Source organism: Mus musculus, chromosome 10, assembly GCF_000001635.26.
Source record: "Mus musculus strain C57BL/6J chromosome 10, GRCm38.p6 C57BL/6J".
Taxonomy (NCBI): domain Eukaryota; kingdom Metazoa; phylum Chordata; class Mammalia; order Rodentia; family Muridae; genus Mus; species Mus musculus.
The window spans coordinates 28,555,104-28,570,993 of record NC_000076.6 but is presented as its reverse complement, the minus strand read 5'-3'; the positions used below and the strand labels follow the sequence as shown (position 1 = coordinate 28,570,993).

General features: G+C 37.4%; 1 protein-coding gene across 21 annotated transcripts in view; it reads right to left on the bottom strand.

The window, feature by feature from the left end:
- The window catches only part of Ptprk (protein tyrosine phosphatase, receptor type, K), a 522,578-nt gene that overhangs the window by 26,404 nt on the left and 480,284 nt on the right, over window positions 1-15,890 (bottom strand). For 7 of the 21 annotated variants that reach the window (NM_001359355.1, XM_006512606.3, XM_006512612.3 and 4 more), the window contains 7 exons: window positions 10,829-10,989; window positions 8,852-8,887; window positions 6,888-6,899; window positions 4,315-4,499; window positions 2,580-2,667; window positions 1,021-1,097; window positions 803-820 (listed from right to left, as the gene is read on the bottom strand). In NM_001359355.1, coding sequence (NP_001346284.1) covers window positions 803-820; window positions 1,021-1,097; window positions 2,580-2,667; window positions 4,315-4,499; window positions 6,888-6,899; window positions 8,852-8,887; window positions 10,829-10,989 — 577 coding nt within the window. Of the gene's footprint in view, window positions 1-802; window positions 821-1,020; window positions 1,098-2,579; window positions 2,668-4,314; window positions 4,500-5,550; window positions 5,899-6,887; window positions 6,900-8,851; window positions 8,888-10,828; window positions 10,990-15,890 lie in introns of those variants that run through there. The other 14 variants (XM_006512608.4, XM_006512620.3, XM_011243146.3 and 11 more) reach the window with 6 other exon arrangements.

Genomic DNA, 15,890 nt, shown 5'->3' with positions numbered 1-15,890 from the left:
TGTATAACCAAAATTTAATGGCACAATATGTAATGAAAACAGACCTTATTGGTATGATCCAGTATATATGTGTGATATATATATATATATATATGTTTAAAACATGATACAGAATTTTTTTTGCATGAAGAATTTTATAACTTTACAAGCCAATATCACACACCACAAAATAGTCTCCCTACTTATTGTATTTATTTATGCTTTTGAGATGGGGTTTTATTTAGGCCAGGTTGGCCCTGAAATTCGCTCTGTACTTCAGGATGCCTTTCCACTTCTGATTCACCTGCCTCTACCTCCCAATGGCTGGGATTACAGGCATGCGCCACCATGCCGGTTTGTGCAGTATTTGGGATTAGAACTCAGGGCTTCCTATATACTCAGCAAGCATTTTACTTACTGAGGTACATTCCTGGCCCCATTCTCATCTTTTAACATAAAAAGTGAATATTAAAAATTAAAATTTCAAAACCACTAATGCACATCATACCATCCAGCTTCTCACATATGCTTAGGGAAGGGAAGAAGAAAAGCCAGAGACAGAAATCATCAACAAATAAAATTCAAATGCATAAGAATAAATTGCCAAAGCCAAAAACAGCCCCAGTAAGAGGGGAGGAAGTAAAATAGTTCTTTACGCACGTAAAATAATTACAAAAAAATGAAACATAAATATATCGTATGAGACTAATTAGGTGATACATGCAGAAACGACTAGACTAAGCATTAGTAGTAACTGCGATTAAGGGTATTTATAATAAATATTCATCAGAGGGTGCTGTTATGGACATATAGTGGTACTTACATCCCTGTACAGCCAAATCTACAGCCCAAACCAAAGTCAGGTGAGAAAGAAAGCACAACAGTGTCAGTAAGTACTAGGATGTAGAACAAGGAAAAGTGTACAGTTCGTTCTTTACATTAAAGGTAGCAATTAAGTCATAGGTAACAACAAACATTGAGTTCACAGACGTGAGCTGATAAAGTGGGCACACTATGGAAAGACACCGTAAGGACACTTACGTCGATGTAGTTGGCATTAATGTAATCTGAAGAAGGGTCATCTTCCACAGGTTGCAGGATGACTCTGGAGTGATCATCTGAAAGGTTTAAATAATCAGACGCTGACTATGAGCATCCAATAGTGGATGGAACACAGGGTCCCCAATGGAGGAGCTAGAGAAAGTACCCAAGGAGCTGAAGGGGTCTGCAACCCTATAGGTGGAACAACAATAGGAACTAACCAGTACCCCGGAGCTCATGTCTCTAGCTGCATATGAATCAGAAGATGGCCTAGTCGGCCATCATTGGGAAGAGAGGCCTCTTGGTCTTGCAAACTTTATATGCCTCAGTACAGGGGAACACCAGGGCCAAGAAGTGGCAGTGGGTGGGTAGGGGAGCAGGGTGGGGGGAGGGCATAGGGTACTTTTGGGATAGAATTTGAAATGTAAATAAAAAAAAATACCTAATAAAAAATTGGACAAAGAGTAAAAAAAAAAAAAAAAAAAAAAATCAGATGCAAGCTATTTGAGTTCCTCTGCCCTGAGACAGTCAGGGAGTGGGAAAAACGCAGGGACAAATTTAGTCTTTATAATCCACACTTTCAAAGCTCTACATTGTTATTTAATCAATCATCTGGGATATGCAAGAACTACATGGAGTTTGCTACTTCTTCCAATGACAGCTTTGAACACAGGTTCGACGGCTTGTCTTTCACATTGGGAAATTTGCAGGTGGCAACACAAAGTCTGGATGGCTCTTCATATATGCAATGGATTTTTTTTTTTATGGTTTTTTGAGACAGGATTTCTCTGTGTAGCCCTGGCTGTCCTGGAACTCACTCTGTAGACCAGGCTGGCCTCGAACTCAGAAATCCGCCTGCCTCTGCCTCCCACGTGCTGGGATTAAAGGCGTGCGCCACACGCCCGGCGTATGCAATGGATTTTACAGCCACAGACTAACTAGAATGTGAACTTTGAACCTGTTTTTCACTCCTTGAGAGACAGATTATGTTTTAATGTATTCTAGATAGTTTAGAATGATTTCAATTCAGAGTGGACTGGTTTAAGAAAACCACAGATAATTACAAGTTAGGTCATCCACTCTCCTTGCTACTTCCATGGCTGGTCTGGTGATGACTTGCTATTTCGCATGTCTTCATGCAGATATCATCTGAATGGAACTTCTGAGTGATTAATGGCTTTTAGTATCTGCAGTTCAGTCCCTGCCTCCAGGTAAGGTATAAGGGCATGGGAAATAAATACCTCAGCAACCTTGAATATGACCCACAGGATGTTCTACTAATTCATAACTGAAAAAAAAAACTTTGGCATTACCCCAATATTCTTCAACATTTGTTAGTAACCTTCCATATATTTAAACAAAAATTTAAATCAGCAAGTTTTTCAAAGGCAAGAATCAGAATGAATTTATTGAGGGCAGTAACATTGTTTTTAATATTCAGTAGATCACTTTTCAGACAGCTATGTTACTCCTAGGATTACCTAAAGTCAAAACCATGGAAGTGGTAACTCACTGTTCAGGTTTGTAGATGTAATATTTACAAGGGTCAAGATGCTTACATGCGATAATGTTTCCGTATCGGTTCTTTGCTCTGTTTTGATCCTTTTTAGCCACATCCCAAGAGGCTGACTGGCCTTCAAAGAAGCTCTGGGAAGAAGAAAAAAAGCAAAGAGTTGATAAGCAAACCTAGCTTAATTGTGTTTCACAACAGTTTTTATCTGCTCTTAAAATTCACACAGTGGAAGCCACAATTGTGGGGGTGGGGGCACGACTGTCTACGGCCATGAGCACATTTGTTTCTCAGCCCTTAGATTGTTCATCTTGAGTTGGTCTGATCTTAGCTGAGAGCCCAGCAGGAACTTCAGAGAAAAACAGAACCTTGAAAATACTCCAGTGAGGTACAAGTAGGAAAAATATCACTCTGTTTTCAAACTGTCTACATAATAATACATTAAAAGTTAGAAAAACTACTTTTAATGTCTATCTTCCAAATGTGTTCTATCAGCTTTTATATCAGGAAAAAACATCACTTTGTTCCCATAATTCTTTAGTCATGTGCAATCTGTCATTTTTTTTTCTCTTTGAAGGCCATGAAGATGGGGTCTTTTCTGAAGGAAATGGGCTTATAAAGATTCTTGTTCTCCAAGAATCTATTGACAGATGGGCACACTGGTTGGTTTAATCATGCAGCAATTTAAAATGCAGCAAAAGATCTCTCTCATTTTTTTTGTAGTTAAACTTAAAACTTTGCTCAACACAGGAAGTAGGGTCTTCAAAGAGCCAACATTCTTTGAAGCAGAGTACACAGGAATATACATGAAATGAGCAAGCAGAAACCGCTCTGGCAGGATATTCTAACTCCCCGCCCTTATTTTGGGCACTTCTCAAATATCTAAAGCGGGCATTCAAAATTTTAAGATAATTTCTCTCACCCCAAATAAGGTATACAAGTGGCCCACACATGGCATATGAACCTTAAAGTTCTTTCCATGGAGTTGAATGTGTTTGGCTGCTCTTTGGAATAAGACACACTGGGTGCCCTCTACTCTAAGTGCGTCCCCATACACACTGTGCTGAGTGTATGAGGATAAACCGGCTTCAGTGTTGCACACTGAGAGGTCAAAGCAAGAAATAGGTGGAAGGAACATTGTCTTTTTGCTGTTTCTTGGAATGTGATTTAAGTCATTTTCTTTGTAAGATAAACCTTGGTATTTCGGTCTGAGTAGGAAAGAGAAATATACCATGAAAGGAAATTTACCACATTTAATTTTTCCCCCCTTTGGATGCTGTATACTTAATTTGTGGTGTTCAGCTTTTCTTCCTTGCCACCCGCAGCTGACAGTTCACAAAATTGAGGCGAGAGTGGCAAGCAGCACATATGACTTATTATCACCATTAGAGGGTTTGCAAGCAAGGACACAGAGAAACACCTGAAATGTAAGTCAATTGGTGATAGCATCCCTAACACACTACAGAGGAGCTCTGGGGATCCTTTTCTTGACTTTTGAATAGGAAACTGTGGGAAAATCTAGTACAGTGTTTTTGATAACACTGAAATATTTTAGAATCCATTCCCAAGACTCTTACAATGAATGTAACCCTGAATACACTTCCAGGAAGGGCTCTTCTCCTTCATTTTCCTGCTTCCCAATACATACATATGAAGGCCTTCTCAATGTTGGACTAGAGAGATTGCAGAGTATCCCACTCTTGTATTGTTGAAGGGAAGAAAATGTTACATTACATTGAGTATCATGTTAAAAGTAAAATTCAATACAGTATTGAAGCTTTCACCTCGTATTCCTCTTTGAACCCATAGCTGTCTGATGTCTTCATGAGGTTAATGTGCTGCAGTAAGTCGGCCACCCTGATGGCTGGGTGCAGCTGTCCTGTCTGATAAGGGGACTCTGTCCCTTCACAGAGGTATCGAGGAACATCCAGGAGACGACTAGACTCTGCTGTGGCACTGTGGTTCTCATCTGGCAGATTTCATATTCCAGAACATTAAAAAAGAGATAAAGTTATCTTGTTTAATATATAAGCATGCAAAGAAGATGTGAAGACTTTATTTAAATCTTGAAGTAGTAGAAGGATGGAAAAGAAAAGCCAGCCAAGAGGGTTGGTGTGGGGGCTGGGACAGCAATCATCTTAAAGACAAAACCTTTCACTTTGGCTCAGGGGTTAAAGGTCAGAACATATGTCTATCAGCAAGATAGCAGATGCTGGGAGAGACAGGAAGACACTGGATTCATTTAGCTGAGTTGCCTTGGTTTTTAGCATTTGGAGTCACAACAGCATAGACAGGAGCCAGAGGACCAAGCTGACAACTGGAAAAAAAAACCCGTTTTCACCATTGACCCAGTTGGATAAACTCCTTCACACTCATAATCCAACCTCCCTCAGAGACCCTGCTCAGACAACATCCCCATTACCGCAGAGATGCGCAGCTCACCACCTTTCCCCTCCTTTCTCAGCACAGCACACCCTGGATCAGAAATACTAATAGAGAATCTCACCCCCACCCCTCTGCCCTCCAGGAGGCTTCACATGCGTTTCCCCTTGGATTCTTGTTACTGTAATATTGTTTTAATTGCCAGTGCATTTTGACTTCTCTATCTGCAAAGTCAGAGAAATCAGGGGTACTGGAGATAAATGAGGATACCTTCCTTGAATCCTGAGCCCCTCCCCCACACTGATTTACAAGGCTGTCTTAATGTTTCTAAGTCAAACACAATCCCTGCATGCCACTTTTCTCGCCCTCAGTTTTAACTAACTAACTAACTATCTATCTATCTATCTATCTATCTATCTATCTATCTATCTATCTATCTATCTATCTTCTTTGGCTATAGACTCATTACCAGAAATTCAGTAAATATTTCAGTGAGTGAGCGATTTAGTTAAAATTCTACAGAATCCTTCACCACCAGCATTTGAGTATAGACCCCATCCCCATGGTTTTAGTTCAAACTGGAAAGACACTTTTAACTCTCTTTCTGTCATAAAAATGAAGAAAGAACCAAGAACGTCTTGCCTATGAAGAATAAACAGCATTTTAATGTTCAAAGAACTAAGCATTACAATGAGAAACATGCTTATATTTAATCACATTTAAACTTACCATTAAAAAAAAAACAACAAACATTGGAGGAATGTTTCTGTGAAAAGCATAATACTGTCACACTCATTAACAGAAAAGAAAGTACACTTTTAGGGGAACTTGCGTTTGAAATGGTAATGCTTACTGCAGAGAATGATATTTAATTAACAGTGAACCATAGTTCAAGTGCTGGTACATCTGCCTGCTCTATCGCCAACTCTACAAATAGGATATGGCAAAAAATGAACTGTTGTCCCCATGACAAACACTTTTTCTTCCTGGAGAGGAAAAAAAAAAAAAAGACCCTACAATCAGATTTCTACATCTCTGTAATTTAGCTTGATTGCATTTATCTTTACCCTCTCTTATTAAACAAATTTTCTTTTTGTATTCATGTCTAAAAATAACACACACTAAAGGGAAAAAAAAGAAACAACAACAACAAAAAAACCAAACCAACCAAAAATCACCAACAAAGAAAGCCAAATAAGAACATCAAAACGTAACAAACAAACAAACAAAAAAGAAAGAAAAAAGAAAAAGAAAGAAATAAGAAAGAAATAAAGTCCTTGGTGGGGTCTGTTAAGGACCCAACCACTCAAGAGAATGACTGCCTCTTCTTCCGGTTTAAACCACCCTTCTCCACACATTTGCTAGTACAATGATTCATTAGAGTTCCCTCTGCTTCCAATGAAACTGCTGTCAACTGACCTATCATCACTAGAATATTACAATCAATAGGCTGGCAAATGACCTTAAACATCTCCCTGTAAGGTTAAATTCAGAAACAACTGGTTTAGGCTCTACCACAGGATATACAACTGATGAGGAGAGATCAATGGAATACAGGGTGTCAGGAGCGAGAATGCAAGCACCTAGGCTGAGGGGTAAGGCAGCCAAGGCAGGCCTAGATAGAGCTCATCTTGAATCTGCTGAAACAGCAGAACCTTTACAATTCTAAGAAGCTCAGAAACACAGATTTGACTCACACTGCACATCGTATAAATGACTGTATCCTGGTATGAAAGAGCAAAGGCTCTGTGTGGCGTCTAGCTTTAATACAGTGGTACAATAGTCAGTAAGGTCTTTTGAATAATCACATATGAATTATTAATCTCAATACATTTCCACCTCATTAAGCTACCTAATAATGCAACTGTCAGCAAGGGTGCCTGTGCTCATCATTATCCTTATTATACATTGAAGAATAATAACTTCAGCTATGTCTTGATTGAAAGGTTTCTAGAGGTCTTTGTAATATACTTACCGGTTATAGGGACTTAAGCCCAACGAAGCAGTGAAAACACAAAAGATAAAAATATGAATCAATATAAAAAATTTCCAAGCCTTTCAGAATCTTCAGGTAGATATAGATATGAAGCAATGTTTGAAATTATTTTTAAAAAATTCTGTATAAATGCAAAGTGAATGGATGAAAGACAACCATCAATATCATGGTTCTAAGAATGATGGGAAATGGAACATATTAATCAGATGTCTAATGGGACTAATGAGAGTCAGCTTTCAAAGAAAGCCAATGATTTTTAAACCAATCACCTTCAGTTTCAAAATGAAGAAAGCTACATGATAACAATGTACTACTATGTCACTACTATGCTAGCTCGACCTCTCCTTAAACACGACCAATTCTTTTCATTTGAGATATCGTAAGAATTATTTAGCCTTAATAGTTTGTAAAGCTCATATGCACTATCTCCTTTTCTCTTTACATACAGTTCTGTGGGAGAAAAGCATGCCATTTCTTAGTGGTAAAAGACTGAACCTGCAAGTTGGTTTTCTGAACTCACTATAATTTTATACATACATGCTAAGATTGGAACCTAACTCTAAATGACTGTGGGAAAATTACCATGATGGATTTTAATGTTTAGACAAACCATTCTTCTCCAGTGTTTATTTTAATTTAAAGAAAATCTACTTATTAATTTGAGATACTGACACCACTCTACAGTTCTCAACAGAAGGTGTTATGTAGAAGCATTTGAAATTTCCCCTGTCATCACCATGCATGTCAGGTCAACTGTTCTGAAAATGCCTCAGCCCACCTTCATCTCACTGTGAATATGCACATTGCAGGATGAGTAGTTAGAGTTAGATTTATTATTTTTATAGGGTCTATAAATTCAAAATTATTATTTTAGTGCAGAAGTATACATTATGTTAACTGATTAGATGCAAAATCCCCAAATATTTTGTAATGTCTTTTTAAACTGAATGCCTACATAGCAAAAAGATATCTAAGTGAAGCTTCCTTGTTCACAAGAAATATTAAGCATAAATATCAAATATAATGTTGGGTAATTTTAAAGGTATGTTTATTGATAATCTGGGTTTGGGGGGTAAGTTGGACCCCAAGAGTGTTACTGATAAACAACCTGTGGATATACAATGCACACTGGTCAAAATGATTGGTGGATAATTTGTCAGGAAATAAGAAGCAACTTTAAGTGAGACACGATCTGTTCTGAAATATATAGGTTTGAAAATTAATGCAGTTTTGCAACCAAAAGATCCAGAATCATTACAAGCAACATCCGTTTTTCTTAGGTATGATCAAGGTAAACTCAGTTTTAAGTTCTTGCACCATGATACTATGCATTGTGATGTGGTATGATGTGAAGTGGTGTGGTGTGATGTGATGTGGTGTGGTGTGATTGTGATGTAATGTGATGTGATGTGATGTGATGTGATGTGATGTGATATAATGTAGTGTCATCTATGCCAACCCCTTGCATCAAAATTTTAGTAACTTCCCCTGTATTACCCATGGTTAAAATGACAAAGTAAGAGCAAATGAACCGGGTTCTCCTACTTAGTTGCTATAAAGTTAGAGGGACTTAGAAAATCTCTTAGCTAGAGCTGACTTTCCCACATCAGCTAGTTGCTCAGACATTCTTGGCTCTTGGCAATGGACTATTAGGGTTCATTTCATATTAGCCATCCATTAGGGGAAATTCTGTTTCAAGTCCAATACAAGTAGAAGCTGGTGTGTTGTTCTAAACGGTACTTTACATTTAAATCTACCAGGCCTCTCTATATTGAAACAAGGTGGCTGTATGTTTGGACTATGGCAGCTTATCTGAAATAGCAAGACACTTACCAAAAGGCAAATTGTTGCTATGTGGACAAGATACAACCTATGCAAGGAGCTGTGATGCATGCGAACAATAAAATAAAACAAAAACTGGTGATAAGTATTTTAGGCCTCACCTAACACGGCAGTCGGCACAAGTGGATCATTGGGCACTGTGGGGAAAACAGAGCTTATGAAGGAATGTTTGGCTCTACATTCTACTTTTCTTTACAATTAATATTCCTTTACAGTAATTTTTTAATAGTTGATTTGTATTTTCTTTAAAAATACAATGATACAGTTTGCTTTGATTTCTGTACTTTGCAAGGGTAGAAGTCTTTTTTCTAGCAGGGTTATTGTAAAATGACAAAAGAGAATAGTTATAGTTCAGGCCTCTGTTCAATTTAAAAAGGCAGATTATTTAGCGTAATATTATAAAGATGACAAAATTAGGGGAAAAGGAATCTTGCATTTTGGATCTCTCAATTATAAGGTACGTACAGAAATAAAGGTCGTATAATCATTCTAATTAATTTTTCCCCAGCTAACTGTGGGGAATTGGTTTAATCCTTCCTTTATTTTCATAAGTGGGGTATTTATAATTACACTTTCAGAATTGACACTTTATAGTCCGGTCCTGCTATGGGCAACAAACAGAAGGGTCCATGGCAGAGAAATACATTCAGCGCTGTAATCAATTAAATACTGAATCAAGGACTTGGAGGATGATACACTCATATTTTAAGCAAACTTTCAACAGTCATAGAATTTAGACTTTTTTGTTGTTCCTTGTGGTTCAGTCTTAATAGGGAAATAAAAGTAAAATAGGCTAGATAGTCCTTAACATGATTATAACTGAATTCCAAAATAACTAACAGTATGTCTAACTTTATTTGGTATGGATATACACTAGAAAATGACAGCCAACAATTCCTGAAATTTTTCATCAAGCTAAAGTTTTCCACCAACCCCCCACCAAAAATCCCCCTTGTGAAATGACACAGACTTATAACCTAAAATGTTGTGTAAACTTGCTATTCCCTATGCTTATAGTTAGCATAGAATATGAGTTCTTTTATTTGCTTCTTGTCCCCTTACATGCATGTTTACCAAGTTAGGATCAAACCTGTTACAGAAATGTCCTATATATGAAATGCTAATGACAAACTTGATTTGTCCATCTCTAGCATCAATTTTACTGGAAGATTCGAAGAAATTAATTAGGCACATTAACTTAAATTTAAATAAACACAAAACTTTGAAAGGGAATAATTTTCATAGGATATTCAAATTATGTAATTATTCAAATCCTCTGTGCTTAAGTGGGACTTCAATAGAGATATTTTAAAAGCAAATCCTTCATAGGTCAACATTAGTAATTCTAGAAGAATCTATGTACAGGGAAATGGGAAAATGAATGCAAATGTTATTTCATCAAGCATTTCAAGCCAGTCAGCACAACTACACTTTTAGATTTCATACTCCATACCAATTTCGGCAATTCTAGCTAGTCAGCTTGCCCTGGGGACCCACTCCTGAATGTCAACCAAGTGTTAGGATTACAGGTGGCTACACACATACCTGGCCTTTATGAGGGTTCTGCTGTTCTGAGCTCCAGTTTTCCTGCCCGTCTGGTAAGTTCTTTATCCATGAACTTACCTCCCTATCTCTAGTTAACTTTTTGGTATTGGAGTTCTTCAGAACTAATACTAGATTTCCTTAATGGAACAATTACTTATGCCATTAATGCCTAGAAAGAATTATTGTTTTTTATTATTTCAAATGAACCCTTATCTTCTATAAAGAAAAAATATAAATAACACACACCAATTTTATATAGAAAATGACATTTTAACATAATTCAATGACACATTCTGTCAGTATGGCTCTATGTTCTGAATGTTTCTTACGATTTCATAACAAAATCCCTAGTTTGAAGTTAAACTAAACCCTGTACCAAAACTGAACACATGTCTTTTTGTAAATTCCAAAATAACGTCAGTTGTGTTTTACTCTCCCTAACTGCTTCTCTGACTTCTTCTTTCATTATTCAAAAGTTATTGTGTGAGATTAAGCTTCAAAGGCATTAGTGAAATTTTTAATGTGTAACTTACATCTTGGACTGAAGTTATGTTGGTCCATGAAGGTGAGGGAAAGGGGGTCTTCTGCATGCAGGGTGCTCTGGTCAGCATAACTTCGGTCCATAGCATTCACCATGTGGGTCATCTCCTGACGTGTGTTCCCCATTGCATCTTTGCGCTTCTTAGCAAGCTTGCTGCCAAAATAAATACAAAAGGGAGGCCTGAGTGTGAGCCCTAAGGGGCAGCTGACACCAGACAAGGTTACAGACACAGATTAGAAAATCTAAGAACTGTTCCTAATTTCAGGAGTTACGATAACACGCAAACCATTACATGGGCTCGTTGTTGTAGCATGACCTTATTTGTGAGCTTCTCGATATTCTCATTGTCAAACCAAGAGTTTCACTATTTCTTCTATTTATGTCTGGGTTCAGAGGGAAAGAGAGTACGATAAAATGAGGGTACTGGATGATGGAAATAATCAGAGTACATTGTGTTTATATATGAGACTATTAAAAAAATAAAATAGTTTTCATAAAAAGCGTTAACAAGAGTATAAACAAACACTTCTAAAGAAAAGTTAATTCACAGATGATTTATATAAAAACTTTAAAAATTTAAGTTCCAGCCTTCCTCCTGAACGAAGACTGCCTTTCATCAACTTCTAGATAGTCTTGCTAACAACAGGACTTAAGTTTGCTTTATCAGAGCTGCCAACTAAAACAAGGAGAAGGGCCTTTCTCTCCTCTGCTGTTCCAAAGTAAAATCTACACACACACAGAAAACAGGTACACGGAGCAGAACATTCACAGTATTAATCAAAACTAATCCAAAGTCCTTTAAAAATCAACCCTGTCCAGATGTGACTCAAGCACTTACAAAGAGATGGAGCTGAAGCATAGGCTGTGTAAGAAAGGTCCTAGGGAAAATTGGAAAACGCTATGCAGAGCTTTACTGTCAATCATCATTGGCTTGGAGGACTGACATGGTCCAACCCCAATATGTATTTTAGACTTCTCATGCATACTGTCCACGACAGAAGTGTCTAGTAAATGTAGCAGCAGAACTCTTTAGGGTTGGAGAAGTTAGAGTTTTACCATTTCAAATGACACACTGACCCCTTTCCCTCCCACATCAAAACAAAACCAAACAAACAAAACCAGCCAAACACTTCCAACAACCCAGATATTTTTGTTTCTCTGTGTTGTTCATGAACATGAAACTAAAAATCTACTAATGGTATATAAAAGAGTTAACTCACACTCACCAGGCAACTTCTTTATAGAGGCACTGTAAACAACTGTCCAGTGTAAACTATATTATTCACTTTATGACAGCAGTTAATGCTGCCTTGGAAATATTTTCCAGTTGTTAAGAATGGCATTTCTTACCTCAGTGGCAGGACATTATTTTCTGGTCCCCATTACTATCTATACAAACATACCCCAAATACTACAAAGGCTCATTGAATAGATGGAGCATGTGTCCACAAGATTTCCTTTTAAAGTGCTTTGTACAGCCCAAGAGTTGTTCTAGTTTATTTTCCTCTGAGGATTGTAGTAGTTGACCAAAGGGGCACACAACCAACATATAGGACACAAAAAATAAATCTCAATCCAAACAGAATAAAGCAGGCACAAACCATGCTTTGCTGATGGATACCTATCAGCCATATAGAAGGAGGAGCAGGCATTAGTAATATTAAAAACAAGGACAAAAGAATATTATCAACCACCAGCAGCACCACCAGAGCTATCACTACACAGTCACTACCATTAATACCACCACTCATTGACATTTGTTGCATACAGTAAGTGTTACCAACTGTTCTTTCCAGGTCAAGAGGAAAGTCTGTAGAAATATAAAGATCTAGAGAGAGACATGAGATACCATGCAGGGAGGTGAAAACTGTGTGAGAAAATGAGGAACAGTTTGAGGCCAACTTGTCCTAAGGACTCCTGACACTTGACACAAATGTTAAAAACGATTTGAATTTTTAGAAATAACAGCAATGTTTCAGAATGGGTATGGTAGTTTTTGTTACCATTTTCAGGTATTTTTATTATATTAAAGGTGTGTGTGCATGTGTGTGTTTGTGTGTGTGTATGTGTGTGTGTGCACGAGTGCCTCGGAAGGCCAGAGGCATCTGATACCCACACAGCTGGAATTATGGGCACAGTTGTAAGCTGTCTGACATGGGTGTTGTGAACTCAACTGAAGTCCTCTGCAAGAACAGAATGTGTTCTTTAACTGCTGGACCATCTCTCTGGCCTCTAGTTTAATTTTTCTAAAACCTGAACAACTTATTTATTTGATATTGGGAGCAATGATACCCCTCTTATAAATAAATGGACATAAAAAAATAGAAGTGCTAGCACTATTGAATAATTTCATTTTCTAAAGACAATGTTTGACCCTAAACACCACCAGACCATATGTAGACAACAGATATCCACATTCCAAACTTCCTGTCGTTCACCATCACAAAAGATTTTCTCCCTTAAGCTTGCGACATGCTTTGGTCTCTAATACTTGCCTAGTGTCTATTCACTGTGACTCCAAATGAACTTCCCTGGGAATGCTTGCTATGGCTGATCCAAGCACGATCTAATTCAGGTGATTTTTGTAGTAACATGTTCATCTATGGAGACACCACTTGTCACGCATCATGACAGTATTTTTCAGACATTTCCTCACTATGTTCTCAATAAAAGGAAAGACCACCTGCACCACCTAGACATCAGAGCCAGAATACTTAGAGCACAAACCAGTCACTCAGTAAATACTTGTTGAAGAGATAAAGTGTGCCTGCTATATACTTGGCACTTTTCATTGGATAAATCAATTCATTCTCAGATCAATACACTGAACACTGCTGAAGGATTCTCATCTTATAGATGAGTTCATTGAGGCTTAGAGGAGTTAAATACTGTGCCCAAGGTTGCTCATCTAATAATCAATGAAGAATGACCTCATTCCGTAGCTTCAAATATTACACAGTACCCGGCTATTTATACTGTGTTTTTTGCTACATTAGGAAATCGACAGTAATGGCAACACTGTTTGCTAAGCATTAGAAAAGAACACAAATACAACATAGATATACTGTCTTGAAGCAGTAGAGAAATGCTTGACAAATAAGTTTTAGCCCCATGTGGTGGTGTTCAATCCTAATCCTAGGACTCAGAAGTAGCTGACTTAGTCAGAAACATTCAAGACCTTCCTGAACTGGGATTCATGGCAAGACCTTGTCTCAAAAACAAACAAATAAAACTTGCAATCTTTCTCTAAACCTTTTTCTTTTCTTGCGCAAGGTTGGTTTATTCCTTTAAAAGCACGATGAATTTATTTGAATAAAACAGTATAATATGAAACATGGATTCAAAACAATGTTAAAAATTTAAAAATGGGCAGAATAGAGCCAATGGAAACGACAACTTTAAACTTAGAGGACTTATGAATGAATACTTTATATGTATTTCATGAATGGGTAAAGTATTTAAAAAGTAATTTTTTTCAAGAACTAAAGTGGGAAAGTGTTCAAGCAAGGACCTTCAGGATCCATCAACTTAGATAATAAGCAAACTATGCTGGACCATAACCTTTGTGAGTAGCTGTAAAGCCAGGCAGGCGCAGCCAGATGGTCCCTTGCACCTCCATCCTCACCACACTACCCTGTGATGTAGGCTCTCATTCCGGGTATTGTGAACACAATGAGTTAACACCAGTACTAAGTAAGTGTTTTAATTAGAAAAGAAGTTACTATAACAAAATGCTAATGAAAATAAGATCAGATATCGTAGTTTTTTTTTCCATTTGAACTCCATTCTATTCCTACCCCTATAAAAGAAATCAAATTGAGATTAGTATCCCTAGGAGTGCTTAAGTAGCCTTTGACAGTTATATCCCTGTCACATTTTTATCTAGTTAGGATTTAAAGTACCAATAGCTTTATGTGTCAACCACAGCAACAGTATAATCTGCTATGATGTCAAGAAGAGCAATGTTAACTGTGCTCCCCCCGCCCAAAAAAGGAAATCCATTCTAATACAGATAGATACATTGACAGTTAATGGTAGGCTTATTGACATTCTTGTAACTAAATATATATTGATTCTGGTATGTCTCATGCTTTGTCTTCCCATGAGCAATGAGCATATATAATGCACAGTTCAGGACAGTTAGGCAATTCATTTTGAGAGTACTTGAGTTTGACAGATGTGTAAATGACTTTCATTATCAAAGCAGCCAACAGCATAAACTTCTGCAGGTGGATGTATGGGTGGGCCATAAAGGGGAAAGGAACGCCATCATTGTACGAAATGGTACAGTTAATTGCCACTGGCTTCATCAAACATGATTTAACAAGTGTATTATGATTCATCACAATAAGCTAAGAGCACTGTTATTTTACACCTGCTTGTTTTAACAGATTGTAGGAAGCCAAATGTTTGTAATATTTAAAACGTTGGCAGCACTGTGTTGAAGTGATTGACTCATAAAATTTTGCTGTGAAGCTGACTAAAACCTTACCTAGTGATAGAGACACTGCAGGCTGTATGCCTCAAACACAATTTCAATCTTTGAGCCTTGCACAGTGCTATTTCCTTGGACTGAACTACTAACTATCTTGGAGTCTAACAAAGTCAACTGAAGATGACTCAGGAAATTGAATGGCCAGTGTTCTCCAAGTTAGTCTTGTGACTCCTTAGTCAGTTCACAGGTTTTGTTTTTGGCTTGTTTCATAAAATCTCTAAATTGTAGTAAACAAACTCATTTTCCCCCATTCTACAAAAGGCTTTCAATGTCTCTGCCCTACTTACTACATTCTCTTTTATCAGTTTATTTTATAAGACCATACTAACAGTTTTACTGGCCAGCAAAGATAATTGTACATTATGACGCTTTTGAATAACTGGGAAAATATGTAAAGTGATCTTACACACATGTAGGCCTGATCTGGTTTGCATCCATTGAGCACAGTCTGAATGCTGTACAAATATTTCACTGGGGTTATTTTCACAAATGTAATAGAGTAGTAGATAGTGTAATACAACATCTAGAGTAGGAAGTTCAAGCCACATTTGTTACCAGA